Source organism: Poecilia reticulata, linkage group LG12, assembly GCF_000633615.1.
Source record: "Poecilia reticulata strain Guanapo linkage group LG12, Guppy_female_1.0+MT, whole genome shotgun sequence".
Classification (NCBI taxonomy): Eukaryota; Metazoa; Chordata; class Actinopteri; order Cyprinodontiformes; family Poeciliidae; genus Poecilia; species Poecilia reticulata.
The window spans coordinates 20181893-20200056 of record NC_024342.1 but is presented as its reverse complement, the minus strand read 5'-3'; the positions used below and the strand labels follow the sequence as shown (position 1 = coordinate 20200056).

The following is an 18164-nucleotide window of genomic DNA, read 5'->3' as shown; positions in this document are numbered from 1 at the left end:
ACCGGCATACGTGTCGGGCTTTTAACTCAATTTCATTTATTAGGTCAAATATCAAATAATAATAAATAATTTTTTAATGCAATAAATCATTTGTGCCGTATTTATAGTAATGATAAGAACAAAGTACAACCCCTGTCAGTTCTGAAATTAAACATACTGACCATCTGGGTTTTACCGCGTAAAACTTTTTCTTTAGCACCTAATTTCTGTACTTAATTACAGTGTCTTAATTAAGTAGTTTTACTCAAAATTGGAGAGTTGCTTAATTGCCCAGATTTTAGAAAAAAAAAAGAAAGAAAAAAACGTCTTACCACAGACTCCATGTCCTTAAGCGATATCTGTTTCCCCAGCATCATCTTGTAAAATGGACGTATGAAAAAACCTGCAAGGACAAAAGAAAATGTTTAATTTTCCTCATAGGTCATCATGCACGTTATTTTTCAGAAAGTCGCTGAAACCCTACTCATTAAAGTTTATGATTTTCAGAGCAAAGGTTTTGGGGTTTTGTAAGCCTTTTTATAGATTTAAGAGACAAGTTTGTCACAGCATAATGTTCTGTATCCACATTAAAACACAGTAAAACCATCAATCATCCGCAACACGAAACTGATCTAAAGGGTGCAACATCATGCTGGCTCACTCCCCTTAGCAAAAGCAGCAGCATAAACTCTTTGTGGAAGGATTTTTGACCATTCTTCCAGAAGTATATTAATCAGCGCATACAAAAAGGTCTACTTTTGAATAAGCCCATGTTGCTTTTTCAAAAATGTATTTTTAAAAATGTTCTGATGTAATATTCTAACCCTAAATGCCTCGTTTCATTAGCTGTAAGTGGAAAGTCCTTCTAATTAACAGAAAAAAAGACTTTAAGACATCAGATTGTATACATTTCATAAAATGCGAGAACTAAATTACTGCAACTTATGAACGTTTCAGCGATTTTTATTGTGTTGAATATGACCATTTTAATAAGGTTTCAATTTGGCATCTAGTGTAGGCCGTTTCCTAATTTTAACTTGCTTCTGTGTCAGTGATAAAAAAAAAACAATTGCAAAAGGAAATTAGATCATAAAAAGGCTATAGAATCACTACCATCCAGGAGTTTTCCATGAAACACAGCCATTCCCGCCACACGCCCGATGAACTTGAAATAGGAAAGGTGATCCTCATTGCAGAGGCCAGAGTTAGGATTGATCTGGAGAGTGTAATTGTCCCTGGACAAAGACAAGAGGGGGGAAAAAAAACATGTTTTTACAAGTTTTTAAAATGACATCAATCAAACAAACAGAATGACATCACTACATTTTATATTAACTTCTCATTGGTTGGAGAAGAGACAAACTGTTGGGTTTATCTAACAACTGCTCACAAGAAAAAAAATAATTTCTGTTTGCTCTCTGCTCTCATATTAAAACTCAGGCATGAAAGAAGACATGATAAGCAACTAAAACACTTAATTTAAAGCCTCAATGTTTGATTACACTTTTGTTTTCCAAGAACAGTTGGTTTTTACGGCCTCTTTGTTATTCAACAGCACTTGCGTACAAAAGAGGCAGAGCTGCGTCATTGCAAGGTGATGATGGTGCCAAGAAAAGGAACAGAACATATGGCACTTTTATGATCTTGTTTGTGGGAAACGTTTGCTCCAGGATGGCTTTTTGAATACGAGGAAAGGTTAATCATAGTCTAAGGAAGCTTTCACAGGTCTCATGGGGAGGAAAGAAAGAACAGCAGGGAGTATTGGTACACCTCGTCTCCCAAACGCACGAGCAAAGGAGGTTATTTTTAATCCCACTATGGCGCTATTGCAGCTTTACACAACACTGCATCCTGTGAGCCGCGTTGTCATTAGGAGTTGACGGTTTTTTGTAATAGAACCGATTGACACAAACAAGGAGAGTGCTTACGTGGCAGAGTACTCGAACAGGCCGTAGTAGGGGTTGAACATCTCCTTAGACAGGAGGAAGAACCACTCCCTGGCCACGCCGCCGTAGTCCAGTCCTTTCTCCGATTCAAACTCGATCCATAATCGTGCTTTTAGAACGTCTGGCCTCTTCAGGGACATGATTCGACGGTAGGACTCCTCGAAGATGTTGTTCCTGTGTAGCTTCATCTCAAAGCGGTTGGGGATATCTGCCTGGAAAAGCACAAAAGAGCCAATGTCTCTGCTGTCAACAGAAAGAATGGAGGCTTTTTGAAATAATAGTGTGGATATGGCATTAGGAACCATAACTTCTAATGGAATTTGGCAATGGAAGCCAATCTATTCCTATAAAAGCAGCTTCCTAAGCAAATGGAAGTTTATTGGGTTTGGGCTAAATTTAGATCCATCCTACTAAACTTCTGCAAGATGCCAACGACACAAGGGTAGGACTCGCTTATTACCGGTTTCTTTAATTTCTTCCTGAAGTAGTCATATTTCTGCTTGAACTCTCTGGAGTAGGGAACAGCCTGCGAAGAAAACAAACAAAAAAACGTCTAAGAACTGATTTATAGATAAAACAATTCATCTCCGATAAGGCTGAAAATAGTGTGTCAGATAAATCTGCAGTCTATCGTAAGTGAACGCTGCTGTGATCTATGAGCAAGAAGATTTGTAAGACGCAAAGTAACTCACGGGTCCCGTGATAGCCGGACTCTGTAAACGGGGGTCCTCCCACTGAGTGGTCTTTGTATCTGGGTGAAATAGGCAGGAATATTTTTTGAAATATTAGTTCAGACTTAAGACAGAGCAAATAAAACACCCGCATGACTTCCTTTCCATGTCCTGCAGGAGTATTTTTTCAGAGAGAGGTGTTCAGATAGTATTTAGCATAAAGGCCGAAAAATGTCACGTTACTTAGCGTAATCCCTGGTCCTTTGATAGCAGAGTGAGGTGTTTCGCTATGGGAATCGACTCTGCATGACCCAACTATGATCACGGTGAGGCAATTCCGTTAGTGAAACACTGAGCGAAGTTAGAAATGGGACTCAAATTCGGTCTCATATTTCAAATATTTGTTGTTTGTCATGTCAACGACTGATTTCTTCTTGCCACTCTTACCAGATTCCTGCCAATGGATGTTTCTACCTCATCTCTGTATCAACTTTCTCCTTGATTCTTGTGATGCCCTTTGCTCACTAATGTTCTCTAACAAATACCTGAGGCCTTCAGAGAACAAATGCATTTAAGGTGAGATTGTACAAAGACGGACTTTATTTCTGCAGAGGCAAAAGTGGAAGATAGTCGTTTCTTTAGATATTTAAATAAAGGGGGTTTAATACAAATGCAATTTTTTCAGATTTTGTTCAAAATGTACCTTGGGTGTTTTTGATGATCTATAGACAAAGCAATTCTGGAAAAGAATACAAAAAATGAGAAAATAAAATAGTGATAATAATCTTACTGTGGTCGATGTAGAAAGTGCGTCCGTCTGTGTGAATCCTTTCCTCCCATCCGGGCTGGAAAAAGAAACGAGAGGCGGAAAATGAGCGACGCGATTATTAGACGACACCCTTGCACAAGCTCAAATAGTCATTTTAATTCATCCATTTATTTTTCCTTCTTGATTGTTGTTCGAATTGAGCTGGCCAGACGGTCAAAAAGGTCAAAACACTGAGATCACAGCACTGCAGGTGAGGCAAGCTCAATCAGACACACAGCAAGAGAAATAAAAGGATTTCCTGCCCTATTTGAGTCGGACGCATCAGCAAGGCAGGGCAGGGGTTTGACCACAACATAAATTGAACTCATCAAAACTGGTACAAGCCAGCGAACCACCACTGACACGGTGAGCACTCGGTGTACGGAGTCCCGGGCCGGACACGCTCGTAAGACAACCAGCGATAAGGAAGTCAAACAGTTGTAGTATATTTTTTAAGTGATGACAGGAGAAAGGAACAGAGTTGATCAGGGTGTTGCTACGGGATGCATGTTTTTTGTTTTTCCTAATAATGAAGCTGCTACATGAGTCGGGGGGGGCAAACAAACAAAAAGCTGTCAACACATGCAGCACACTAGCCCGTTCCTTCCTCTCCAACACATTTTTATTTCTGCTCTCAAAAGTTCTTGCCTTTTTTCACTTTCCTTCCTCCTTTAATCAACTCCTCTGTTTGCATTTTCGCTCAAGAATCTTGCCTTTGTCCCTCGGATGCCAATACAGCGTCACAAACATGAAGCAAATCCCAGGATAATGATTAATTTTGGAGCTCTAAACTTATTGTTTAAAAAAATTTAAAAAAGGTGTAGTGGTGGTGCAGGGATGGCGCTGATAGAAAAAGACAAAGTGGGGGTAAAAATACTAAAATACTGACAGGATAGGAGAGGCACAATTCATCCATGCCGGTCATGAGAGAGAAAAGAAGAGAAAGAACCAGGGGAAAAACAAAGAAAAATCTGCAAGGCTGTCTGCAGGCGATTGATCAGACAGGTAAGGCAGGCAGGCAGAGGGGAGGAAGGCATCAACCAACCTCCTCTGGTAGGTTCTGCCAAACACATATGGCCAGGTGCAGAAGAAACATTAGATCCATCAGAATGGAAAGAAGAGAATAAGGGAAGAAGAGAAAGAAAACACACACACACACACGCACACACACACACCGTAAAAAGCCTGTGAGATATACAAACTTACGAACTCTTCATTTCTTAACATCATTATCCGTAAGTAATCTTTACCCATCAACCCAAATGACGAGATGGATTTAAGGTTTTACAAAAAGCAATACAATACGTAAACGGCAGGATACTCAAAAGAACCTGGACAGATCACAGCTGTACAGTTTCTGACCGGGTACATACACAAATCTGTGTTAATGGGTTCTACCATATCCAATCCACATTTTAAATTCAAACTTAGACCATGGAAATGGGCTAAATAAAATCAGTAAAAATGTCTTTAAAAAAATGATCGATTCCAAGTTATTGATTTTCAATCAACTTTTAGGTTAGACCAAAAAAAAGTAGTGTAACAAAAGTTTTATACAAACACCCTGTATAGTTTTTGGCCCCCCTTTATAAAATCTTGTACTGATGCTATACTCAAGATACGTTCATATCACTTAAAAAAATATATATATATTTAAATGTTTTACATTTGGAGAAACAAATTTCTCCAAATTATTATCATTACAAAAATCACCATTTTCAAAGTAACTGGCACCTCTAAGAAAGCCAATGAAAATATGTTTTATTACTGTTCTCTACAGTCCATGCAATTACCAAAACCTTTAAAACAACTGGGACTGTGACAAAGCAGAACCAGGACCCATATTAACTTTTCCACAGCTTTTAGTAGAGATTAGCTTTCACCAAGTCTCCATAATAAATGAAAATTGAACTAAATAAGGATAGCGATTTTATTGAAATATTGGCCACTCAAAGTCTTTACCTCACATTGTGATTGAGTGAAGTAGTTATCCTTCGTAACTAAGCAGTTGTTCAGAGGAAATGCCAGAAGAACCATCAAAATCATAAACATGGCTTTTGCAAGACTACTGGGAATGTCACTGGAAACATGCTTCAGTCAGGTGATACTAAAAATGAGCTTTGGCATAAAACAAAGGATGAATATGTGAAAAGCCAATATTCGCCCAGTACAAGAGAGGTGTAGGTTCTGTTATGCTGCGGGACTCGTTCTCTTACTAGAAACCTTGTTGAGGTATAAGAAACCTCAACAAGGTTTCTTACTAGAAAGAGACCTACATCTCTTACCTACATCTGTCTTATGCACAGAAGCTTATGCACAGCTTCTGTGCATAAGCTGTACAGAAGCGTGTATAAGAGTAGACCCTGGACAACTTAGAGTTTGAACCTCCTCTTTCAATCTTTCCTCATCTTTTAGGAAATAACTGAGTGACTAAAGGAAGTTGTACAACTGTAAATGTTTGGGATTGTTCTATCCACAAAAAAAAAAGGTCAGTCTGGCATTATGCGTCTTAAAGAAACAGACTGTAAGTCAAGAATTTACACAACTTAACCAGGGTTCTAGTAAAAGCAGTGGATGCTGTAACTCAGAAAGAGCAAAAACATATCAATCTTTGGCAGGACTTACAGGAAGAGGACCAAGTTCACCAGGTTCCATTGAGTTCTTATTCCTCATATGGACGGGATATTTCAACCTGGGATCCTCCTGAGGAGAAGAGAAAAACATTTTTTATAAAACTAATATCTCACTATCAATTTCTTCAATAAAATATTAGACATTCAAAACACCTAAAATCAGAAAAAAATAAATAAATCAGAAAAGCTTGATTCTCATGCAGCAGTCATATTGCCTTTTCTACCACTAGATGTCACTGTGAACAAAGCTAACCTTTGTTGTTGTGCATTTAGACTTAGAGAAATGTGAAGATACAAAAGCAGCAGTGTGTTAGCTCACCCAGGTGGTGGCTCTGCTGTTGTGGTCGATGAAAAAAGGCCGTCCATTAGGGGCTATCCTCATCTCCCAGCCCGGGGGCAAGAAGCTCTGCTGGGTCTTGTGTTGTGATTTTGGGGAGCTGTACGGAGACAGCTGAGGAGACTGCGGATTGGAGAGGGTGTCTTTCACCGCCCTCCGCACCTGGATGTTGTTGGCACCCTGGGGGGAAAAAAGAAAAAAAAAGAAGAAAAAAAAAAAGGGGGAAAAAAAAAGTTTTGTAAATCAGTCACTCAACTGATAAAAGCAGAAACGGAGGACATAAAGCTGACAATGGATTTAGATGACTAACACTTTGACATGACAACAGGAATGTTTAATAGCAGCAAACAGGACATTCTGTACAGAGACTGCCTTCATCTTCTGCTAAAAAGCAAACAAACTTTCAAATACCACATTTACACCCAGAAATGTGAAAAGTGAATGAGAACTTTTCCCATCATATAAATATATCAGAATGTTTTTTTTCAGTCCCATCTCACATAAAGGAGTCCAAGTTGTCACCAATGCTACAAACTTGTCAATAATGATAGAAAAAGTGTCCAGTAAATCCACTTTGATCAATTTCCAGTAAAATGCAACTTAAAGAAAACAGGTGGTTTTTCTCCTCCCCCCATTTATTTCTGGTGACCAGGAAAAGCCCATTTCTACAGTAAATACAGAGAAGTGGACTTAAAATAAAAAAAATATATAAAATAAATTTTAAAAAAGCAGAGAACACACATTAAAAACATGGCATATTGCACCTTACACCACTTAAGATTGTATCTATCCATGTTACTGAATATTAGTAATTACTTGTGTGTCTCCAGTCAGTGTCGCTCATCTCTTTTTTTTTAAACAGGAGAGGAACAGAAAAGCTCAATTAATTAAATCACCTTCACTTTAAGTTGTAATTACAGCAATCTCAGAGAATGCGTTTTATTTCCTTTAACTCCCTCTAGTTTATTATTAGCTACACGCTTTAATTAAACTTTTTCCAGGTCTCCTCCCTGGTTGGCAGCAGATGATTTTCAGCAATGAGTGAAACTGTGAACAGTGGTGGAGGGCAAAAAGGTGTGCTGATGTTAATTAGCTATGCAGTTTTCCTCGACATTTCTGGTCCTCAAAGCATAATGAGTTTATAATATTTAAAGTAACTTCGTCACAGGAACATTTCTTGCCTTCAGCTGCACTAATAAGAAACTGTATATCTAAAAATAAAAAGTCATCTGGACAAATTTGGTTTAAAAAAGGTCAAAATACGAAGGTGAAATTTAAATAGTTAACTTGAAGAATCAGGTGTTTCACACGTTAACCGTCAGAGCCGACTGATTATTAACAAACTTCAACTGGTTAAAAAAAAACTGGATTCATTGGAGCAAGTTGTTGTGACTATATGGTTACCAGGAAAAAGTTACTTTAAACATTCAGGGTTTTTATTACTATATAAAACATTAAGAGCTCAATCAACCATTTCAAATGTCAAAAAAAAAACCCCAATGAACAATAATCCCTGTCTTAAGTTTGTGAAGAATCAGCAGCGACATAATTTATAAGTTTAACATGTAGACATGAAAGACCTGAGATGTTCATTAGCACCTCAAGAAAAGAAGTTTAAAAACTCACAAAGTAAATTCATGTTTCAGCATAATGTCAGTGAAAACCAATGAAAAGTCAATGTTTTTTTAGGGGGCTTGAGGGGATTCAGTACAGCCATTCAGAGAAATGAATGCATTTGGTATTTTACTACAGCTATGTCAGAAGTTGTATATCTAGATGTCTTATATGCAATACATGTCAAGATTACATTTCCACAAATTGATCTCTACATTTATAAATTCACTTATTAATTCGTAGCACCAAGAATATGTTTATGCCTGTTGCAATAAGTAACAAATCAACTACTAGCATGATAAATTAAAATGAGCTTGATCATTTCCATTCTGATTGTAAATGTTTTTAAAGGCCGATTGTGCTTAAAGAAACATCATAATCAATTTAATTTATGAATGTGGTTGTGTGTGGTTTTTATTAGCATTTTTATTTTATTGTTTATTATTTTTAAAATGTCTTCCAGTTCCACTGTTTTGTTCTTTACAAAATGACTCTGAAACGACAAAGTTGCATTATTATACCAATATCATTATATCACTTAAAAATGGACTTAGAACATTATCATTTTTCACAATAATTTCCTGGACAATTTTTCATCCAGCAAAATGCATTACGGCAGGCCTACTCATATTGTAATAACTAGCTGAGATTTTCTATTGAACAGACCAATTGTCAGCTCAATTGTCAGGATTTGATTCAGAGAGATGACACCAAAACAGCAAAAAGGCTGCCGCAACCTGTTGAAATCTTACAGGAGAATACTACATCCTGTCCAATCGGACAACAGATGTAGTACAAACTACAAACAGCAGGGGTGCTAAAATTTGACAAATGTGACTCCATTGGTGGTGGAGAAAATTTTAAACATGGAGGACAAGGGAGAACAAAGAGGATAAAAGTTAGTAGAGGTTTCTAATTCTCACCTCCAAAGGGGTGGAAAGGGTGACAGTGGGAGAGCTGAGGCTACGAGGTCGTCGGATTTGGGGCTCATGGAGGTGATGGTTGGAAGCATTGGAAGAGGAGGAGGAAGGGGTGGAAGCAGGTACCAGGGCTGAGGCAGACCCTGACGCTACTGCTGCTGCTGCTGCTGAGGTGCTGGCTCCGTCTTCAGTCAGCTGTTGGTGAAAACAGCACTTCTGAGGTTAAGTGGGGTTGGGATTTCAAGGAAGAGATGTTGCCTGACAGAATGAATCATGGAGCATCTTGTTAAACACGCCTGTCTGCACTGGGGTAGTCTGGGGTGCCAACTTTACACTCAGGAAATGAGTTCCTGAAAATCTCAAAAAGCAAGAGTCATTTGGGCCCCGAGAGGAAAGGATGAGTTATGACTTGCTAAAAAAAGACAGACAGCAAAAACTGAGTTTCCAATGAGAAAATGGAGGCAAATGTTTCATCTTCTCTGTCTGAGTAAAAACAGCAAACAAACGAGTTTCACAAAAGGAAGAGACAATGCAGTGATGAACATGTATGAGACAGGTGATCGCTTTCTTTTGTTTTGTTTTTTCTTTGTTGTATTTTTTTTTTTTGGAAAAAGTTGATATTAGAAGGAGAGACATGAGCAGCAAAAGCACACCGAGTCCCTCAGTATTGGTCTCACTGTGAGTTCAGACAGAAAAACGGAGCAGAGGTGGTGAAAGGGAGGAAAGAGCGGTAGTTACACATCCATGCTGGGACCGACCAATACAGAGATGCACTGCAGTCAAGCAAAATGCTGGACAGGAGAAGGAAGACAAACATTAGAGTGGAACAAAGCAGGAAGTCAGACAGAAGGAACGACAGGAAAGGAGACTTGTGTTTGAAGGCTGCACAGAGGAGAAGAACAGAGGAGGACAAAGGGACAAACGCCACAACAGGAACCGAGTCGGTCCAGTCCCATGCATATGGCCGGCCCGAAAGCCAGCCCTCAGACCCGTTGTACCTGCACAATTGGCCTAGTCCAAGTAGTGGTGCGGTTGTTATGATTGACGTAATAAGTTCTTCCCTTGGCGTCCTTCCTCTCCTCCCATCCGGGGGGCAGGCCGGGGGTGGTCAAGGTGTAGGAAGCTGCCGAGGGGGACTGATCGAGTGTGGAGAGACAGAGCAAACCAAAAAAACAGCTCGTCAGCTGAGGCTTCAAAAACCCAAAAGCATGTGCAGGGAATGTTAATTCATAGTTAAAAAAAATAATAAATAAAAAAATGCAGTTGAAAGTTGATAGAGTGTTGTTTTGAATAGTCACAATTTGTTAGTTTTTCTTTTTTTTTTATTTGTCAGAAAAACACCTTTGATGTTCCTGTCAAGCCAAATAAGTAAGAAACATTGAAAAAAGGAAAAACTGATGAAGTCACACATCTGAACACAAACAAAGATCAAATCTGTTGTGTTAAAAGAATAAAAGTGTTGCCTTTCCTAAAAAATAAAAAAAAATCCTATCTATTAATTACCTTTGGCATTTGATTCTGTTTAACCACAAACTTTAATGTAAATTTTTAGGATTTTATTTTACAGGTCAACATAAAAGTAGCACCCAAATTGTGAAAAGAAAGAAAACTAAAACATGTTTCACATTTTCCCCTTCATTCAGATCCTATAACGCACACTGATGCCACTTTACACCAGAGACAACTGTTATCTGATCCACAATAGGGGAACCAACAAAGAAATAAGCTATTCAGTTACGATAAAAGGCCTTGATGAAGTCCTACACCAGGAAGTACTCGCTTATAAACTTCTCCCCCTTTCAGGAAGAACGTGTGCGTTGCTGTTTTATCCACTTTGTAAGAATTAATGCCTAGAAGTCATGTTTTTGCTCTGCAAAAGTTCAGTCTTAATGGATTGCTTGCGAAAGGAAAAACAGTCCATCTTGCACAGGGGGAAATAAGGAGGTGTATGACTGATGCTTTAAACTGAACATGAATTGAGGCATTACCATGGGCTCCTCACCACCTGACACAGTTTGAGCTCTTGTTCTTCTGGTCTGGGGACCTTGCTGGTGGTAGACAACAGGGGAACAGGGTCTTTAGTTCACAATTTGTTTCCATAGGCAGACGGAAAGTAAAAGAGGGGGAAAACTTGGGCATGGGTGAAGGAGAGTGGGTGGACAAAGAAGGGAGATTGATTCTCAAAGAGAGGTGAGGATTGGCAGAAAACAAAAGGACTTATTTGATTATGGGCCAAGGTGACAAAGTGCAGAGGCTTTGAAAGTGCAGGGAGTAATTGACACAAAGGGCTGTTTTTAAAAGATAGTTTACAACTGTGGTTTATTTTTCAGTGAAAAAGGAAGAACACATTTTCCCTGAGGAGTGGCATTTTACTCGGCGCAAGTACAGTTTCTCTAATGATGATATAATTTCAAAAGAGACAGAAAGATGCATCTGACTGTGACCGTTCACTTATAGGACGGGTATTCCCCGAACTTCAGCAGACTGCTGGAAACCTCAAATGATTTTATGCTTTTAAATGAGTCAAGAGAGATTTGGACCAACAGCCCCAGATCTACATATTAGCTTCTTTGACACAAACCCACATTAAACCCTATGACACAAACTGACAAAATCTCTATAATCATCTCAGATTAATATGTGACTCCTGCAGCATTTTTGGAGCTACATTCACTGAAATCTGTAAATGCAATTAATAAGCAGTGAGGATTACTTAAGCCAATGCATTTTTGTTGGAAAATTAAGCATTACTCAACAGCGTAAACAGACAAAGAAAATCTCAACCCAAGTTATTCAAAGGTGTACATTTTCCTCAGAATGACTAGTTCCTCCAACATAACCCAATGCTCTCTACAACAAAACAAACATTTCCTATGGTTCTTCCATAACTGCACCTTAGCCTATAAAGAACATCCTAATTTATGAGCAAAACTGACATCTGCACTTGTACTTTTTACTGGTCTGACAAAGCAAAATCTAAATGCTGTGACTCAACTTCGCGACCGACATCTGATTCAGACCATATGACAGTTTGTTAAACCAAATCATCACTGATGTTGTGACTCAGAAGATGAATTACTGATGCTGCCCTCAATCTGTGCTCCCACTTCTGGTGCACTGCTGCTCCACTATAAGACATCCACCACACAACCGAACACAGGTGCACATGAATCACAAAAAATACAGCCATGAGTGCATAGGAAGAGGTGTGGTTACCCTATAAAAATAGAAAGATTACAGTAAGATAGAAAGAGATTAAATTTTAAGACAGAATATGTCACAACTCCCCTCATATGAAGAAGGCTAAAATAAAAGAGGGATAGAGAAGGAATAGACAGATGGTGCAGCCACAGGAATCAGACATGTTAATAGGGAGACCAAGTTAGGGAGCAAGGAGAGAAAGGGAAACAAAAGGAAGAAAGATGCAGGAAATGTAAGACTTTAGATATATGTACCGTTAGAGGAGGAGCCTGGGCCTGATCACTGACACCATCTGTCATACTTGAAGACCGGAGTCTGTTTGACAGCTGGCTCTGTTTAAAGTAAGGAGGACAACGAGCAAAATGTTAGCTGGAAAAGAACAAGTAACCAGCAGCAAATTCATCTGGTTGGAAAGCAAAACACAGTTAATCAGCGTTGAGCAATAATTTGGGCTCAGATAAAAAAAAAAAAAGATAAAACAAAATTTGGATTACCAGAGAGGAGCTGGGCCCTGGCAGTTCACCGTTCGTTTCGGGGGCGATTGACAGCCTCAGATTTAGGTCTTCTGAGAACTCCTGAGCAGCAGGCGTCGGCGAGTGCTGCGGGGTCAAAACGGAGGAGGGAGCAGGAAGAGACTGGGCCAAGCTGTCGTTGGGATCCTCTTCGGTGATGAGCTCCCAGGACTGAGGGAGGAAAAAAAAAGAAAACAAGAAAAAACATGTTTTTCTGACCTCGTCACTCTGGATAGCTCTGTGTGTGTGTGTGTGTGTGTGTGTACTATCAGTACATCTTCAGTCTGTTCTCTCACATTGTCCATGTCCCTGGAGTCCATGCGCTCGTTCTCTAGGTCTTCGCTGATGTGGCGCCGCGCACGGAAAACGCGATGTGCCTCCTGATTTATTTGCCTCTGCTGATTGTCACTCTCGATTTCTGAGATAACATCCCTTTAAATTAACACGTCAAAGTTAGTTAGAGGTGCAAATATTAACAAAAGCCTCAATACAATTAGTAATTATGGCAGGATTAAAGAGGGGAGAAAGCAAGGCAAAAAGCCTTATTAAGAAACCACATTTTTTCCTATCCAGCTTTTGTCCAAAAAACAAAACTGATCCAGACGTACATGTTTGAAGGCCGCTTCCACTGGGTGGTGCGGTTGTTGTGGTTCACGTAGTAGGTGCGACCCAGGTTGTCCACCTTTTCTTCCCAGCCTGAAGGCAAAGGAGGCAACAGCTGCTGGGGTCGCTGGGAGCCCGAATCTGCGGACTCATCCCAAACCTGAAATCAAATTCAGGGCAAGAAATTTTAAACTCACAGACTGGGAAAAAAAACAAAAACATAATCTTTATTAAATTTAAGAAAGCACATAAAAACACCATAGCTCTGACGGGTTATATTTTTCTAACTTTTTTATAGTACTTTCCTGCATTTTGTACGGAAAGTAGCTGACAGCATATCTGTGACCGCACTTTAAACGTCTACTCATGCTGACAGAAAGGACTTTCCATCACAGTATGGCACTGTGTGATACGACTGCATGGGGTTCAGCATTTTCTGGTTTTCCACTAAAAGTAGCAACCTGTAATTGAAACCGACCTTTGTACGACTTCAACCGAAGTTTCAAGCAACCTAAACTCCAACCACATAGTACGATGGAAGACCATGCTGAGTGACGAAACATCACCCACCTGTGTGTGTGTGCGTGTGTGCTCCCCTCCCGTCGTTGCAATACACACACACACACACACACACACACACACACACACACACACACACACGCACACACACACACACACGCGCTTCCTATGAAGTCACTTTAAGTCTGGCACCACAGAAGCAACATAAATCAAGCACATTTGTGCAGATGGACTGCATATTGGGTGCATAACTAATAATTACAGCAGCATATCCTCTACTCCGAGTTGCTTTGCCTGAGAGTAGCTGCTTGATCAACATGATGTGATAAGCAGACGGACGTACAGACAGAATCTGTCTGTGTGTGTTTCAGGATCTGTAGGTGATAAGCAGCTGATCACACTTAGAAACAGGGCACACTGTCTGCTAAAGATGAAGACAGAATGACATGAAAACATGTGAAGAAAGAAACATTGGCCTAACTGAGGTAAATTACAACAAAGATGAGCCAGAAAGTCTCTGAAAAAGTATTTCCACCCCTTGAAACACCCCCTGTTTGAGATTTGATGCAACACAGCAACAAAGTAGAGTACTCGTGAAAGAACAGAAAAAGAAAAAAAAAAACATTCTTCCTTTTCTTTCTACTGCACAATTATGCACAATTTAGTGTCGGTCTCTCACATGAAAGAGTACTGAAATGCACTGGTTTTAAAGTGGCAACATGTGAAACAGTCCAAGAGTGCGAATACTTTTGCAAGCCCTAGTAAAAGAAACTTTCCGCTGTGTTAGCAGAAACAGAAGAACAGACATTCAAAGTTCGGGAGACAAAGCTTCTGTTTCTGCAAATATCAGCCCACATTTTAAATGAATTTTCCAGACCTCGACCTGGAAAAGACTTTATAGATTCTGGCAACCAGAGGTTTCCCAAATTCCCAGGAAAAAGAACAAAAAATAAAAAAATAGACTTCCCCTCCCTCCTCCCACTATTGGTAGACATTCCTATTGGTCTAAAGATGGACATTTACTTTCATCTTTCAGCTCAGAGAGATGCTGTCATTGTTTGAAAGGAAGGAATGACACCAAGATCCCGTCTGGTAGAGAAAAAGAAAAAGCCTTAGGTAATGCAAAGTCAGACGTTTAAAAAAAAATAAAAAACTTGGACATTTAACAACAATATTGTCTGAGACCTTACCTCAGCCTCTTCCCTCATCTCTCCAGCCTCCTCCTCTTGTCCTCCTTGTTTGGGCAAATAGGCCATCTTCAGACGCAAGTAACCCTTCACCCTGGACTTGTGACTAGAACGACAACACGACCTCTTTAAAGTCTAGGTCAGTTTCTATATAGTGCCTTTATTTATTTCATTTTTAGTAGTCTAATAATAGTTGGATCGACGATCATGAGGGTTGAAAATCATTCCAATATCAGTTTTTATTCATTGGATTGTGTCGCAAATATTTGAGTCGCGACTTCGGTAAAAACCAACCTTCTTGGTCGAAGCAGGAAGTCTTTAAACGTGTACGGGCGCTCCATGGCAGGATCCTCTGTCTGTAAAGAGGACAAAAAAAAGATAAAAATCTTAGACAAAATCTAATTATTGTAATCTTTTCAAAGGGGGCCACAACCCCTTCTGAAACCATCCCACCATCATTACGCAACACTGAGGTTCTTCTGTTTCCTACTGAGGAGCAGAAAGGTCGCGGATAGCTCTCGGCTTTCTCACTGCTCCGTGACTGGGCACAACCAGTCCATGCTGGCTGCTCACCGTAAAACCACTCAGTCAGATGCCGCACACACAAAATGTCAGTTTGCACAACTAAATTAGAAAGAGTATTCAATAACACAGTTAAATGCCTATTTATAACAAGAAACACGAGGAAGTCATCAAAATTAAAACCTGCTTATAGATGTTTTAAAGCAATCACACTGCAAACATGAGATCAATAAGATGAATACAAATGGTGCAAGATTACACTGAAGGAGCTTTCAAAAAGCGTGATTTCTCCAAATCTAACACCGCTTATGTCGACCTGTAAAAACGTGCTCCGTGTTTCTGAAGGCAAACGTGGCGAACATGGGGCACCGCTGGACCACCACGCGTGAGTCAGCTTTGAATCCTGACGCATAACAGAACTCGTGTGACAAACTACTACAGAGGAAAAGATGACGACTCAAGAAGTCCCGTAACTATGAATAAGACACATTTTAACAACTTGCAGTAATGTAAAACAGAAGTGAACCGAATTAAAACACCTTAAGAGTGGCATTATTCTTCCTGAGTCATGCTCGCACACTTGAGCAAGTAAATTGAGATGCAGTATTAGCTAAACTGAAGCAACACACCCTGTTCCTTTCACAGCTCGAAAGAAGTCCGCTGTGGCTTTCATCTGCCAACAATTTCCACGACCGCTGGGACTCAGACAAGACATTAATAATTAATCCCAACAATGTCCACTAATGGGCTTTTCAGGCTCGACATCCAAGGCAAAACTCAACTGAGCAACAGCCAAAGCTGACAGCACACTTGTCAGATGTGCGGAAGGACCATGACTTATTGGTTTTCATTATGCATGTGCTGGTGCGGGATAGACTTGAGCATAATTACCATACTTAACATCAGACCATGAAGAAAAAGATTAAAAATCAACACATATATTATGATCTGACTGTCTACATTTGAAAATAGAAATGTACAAACCCTCCCTACTGCTGCCAAGTAATTTAATTCTAATTAATGTAGTTATAATAGTGCTCTCTGCAATATTTATGTTTTTTTACTTAGATACACAGACCTAAGTAAAACTCTGCTGTACATACTTACTAAATGTATTTGTTTTCAAGTAAGCATGCTTCTTGCACTAAATAGTAAGATAAATTGCTACTTATCAAGTCCAACAAGCGGATACAGGTTGATTAATAATGAACTATGTTCTTAGGTACCCGACCTGCACCTAACTGCTCAACCCCAGCATTGCAGGCTACCAGATGTAGTTTTAAAACAGCATTCCTAAATAGGAGTGATCAGCAGCGCTCTGTTAATTTACTTACCATGAATGTCCAAGTTTATTATCACAGAAACAATTTTTCAACAGATCTATTTGGTTTTCTTCAGTTCAAATCAGTTTTTCATACAGCCCTGAAACACATCAAGTGTCTTTCAAGGCACTTTACAAGACAAACCAATCCCTTTGACATAGAGAAATAATGTTAATTTAATGCCAACTTTGCATTAAATTATCATAATTTACAAAATCATGCAAAGTTGGCACTTTTAATGGACTTTTAATGCAACTTTTAGAGCAACTTTGCATTAAAAGTGTCATTATTTACCGAATGACACTTCATGACAGCAGACATAAACATTCAAAGACTTCTTTATGTTCATGACGTGTTATGTCATGTTTATGACAGTGTCATGTCAGTCTTATGCACACCCTTTCAAATAAAGTGTTACCATCCAACCATATAAACCAATTCAGACATAATAAAATGCATTCTTCTTATATTCCTAGCTATTATGCAATCGCAGTTTATTTTGCCTCTTTAACGACAATAAGCTATAAACGTTGTAATTACCTCCCAATAAATGTGCTCTGAAAATAACCTGCTTATATTGATTTTTAAACTGAGTTATGTTTGGACATTATTTAAAAAAAAAAATTTCACTATTTTACACCGAACAGTTAGAAAAAATGTTGTTCAAATACTGTGCATCTTTTGTAGTTAATAAGATTGCAACAACATTTTCACAAGTCACATGCAACTAAGCACATCCAGCGGTGCATTATGGGTAGCTTTGAGAACTGTAATGTCTCAATTGTCTCCCAGCAGGGTGAACGCAGAGAGGGGAAAGCAGGGCTAGTCTGAACATAATTACAATCTAACGGGTAAATAGAATAAGTGTTCCACATAAAAGCAAAATAAAAAATTCTTCAGAGAATCCACAATCAGTGAAAAAGAATCCAGTTCAGGGTTGAAATAAGAATGTAGAGTTGCTTATGGAACATAAACAATTGGCATTTGAATCCCAACCCGGGTTCAAGCGCTATGGAGAAAAGGGGTGCGGGCTGGAGTCCCCCCCGTTGTTGAAAAGGGGTGCAGGTTTAGAGTCCCCCCCACTGTTGAAAGAGGTGCGGGTTGGAGTCCCCCCCGCTGTTGAAAAGGGGTGTGAGTTTAGAGTCCCCACCCCGCTGTTGAAAAGGGTGCGGGTTGGAGTCCCCCCCGTTGTCCCTCACCCAGCCTCCCACTGTTTTTTTTAGCTCTTTTCTGCCAATTCAAAGGGCAGAACTTTGGCTTGGCAGGAAAATTACTGTTTTTGATTGTTTATTCAATGTTGCATGACTGTGTTTTTGTGTTTAATGATGTAAAGCACTTTGAAATGCCTTGCTGCTGAAATGTGCTATACAAATGAAATTTGATTTGATTT

At 39.4% G+C, this 18164-nt stretch overlaps 1 protein-coding gene across 9 annotated transcripts in view; it reads right to left on the bottom strand.

The window, feature by feature from the left end:
• nedd4l (NEDD4 like E3 ubiquitin protein ligase) overlaps positions 1-18164 on the bottom strand; it is a 45812-nt gene that overhangs the window by 4931 nt on the left and 22717 nt on the right. For 4 of the 9 annotated variants that reach the window (XR_001777165.1, XM_008424503.1, XM_008424505.1 and 1 more), the window contains 18 exons: positions 15225-15286; positions 14934-15036; positions 13230-13384; positions 12918-13053; positions 12604-12792; positions 12364-12441; positions 10897-10956; positions 9907-10044; positions 8912-9103; positions 6357-6554; positions 6030-6107; positions 4450-4464; positions 3387-3441; positions 2618-2676; positions 2386-2451; positions 1908-2137; positions 1093-1214; positions 312-382 (listed from right to left, as the gene is read on the bottom strand). Coding sequence is in view for 8 of the 9 variants with exons in the window: in XM_008424503.1 (XP_008422725.1) it covers positions 312-382; positions 1093-1214; positions 1908-2137; positions 2386-2451; positions 2618-2676; positions 3387-3441; positions 4450-4464; positions 6030-6107; positions 6357-6554; positions 8912-9103; positions 9907-10044; positions 10897-10956; positions 12364-12441; positions 12604-12792; positions 12918-13053; positions 13230-13384; positions 14934-15036; positions 15225-15286 (2007 nt within the window). In the remaining variant the exon portion in view is untranslated. The remainder of the gene's footprint in view (positions 1-311; positions 383-1092; positions 1215-1907; positions 2138-2385; positions 2452-2617; positions 2677-3386; positions 3442-4449; positions 4465-6029; positions 6108-6356; positions 6555-8911; positions 9104-9906; positions 10045-10896; positions 10957-12363; positions 12442-12603; positions 12793-12917; positions 13054-13229; positions 13385-14933; positions 15037-15224; positions 15287-18164) is intronic. The other 5 variants (XM_008424506.1, XM_017307956.1, XM_017307955.1 and 2 more) reach the window with 4 other exon arrangements.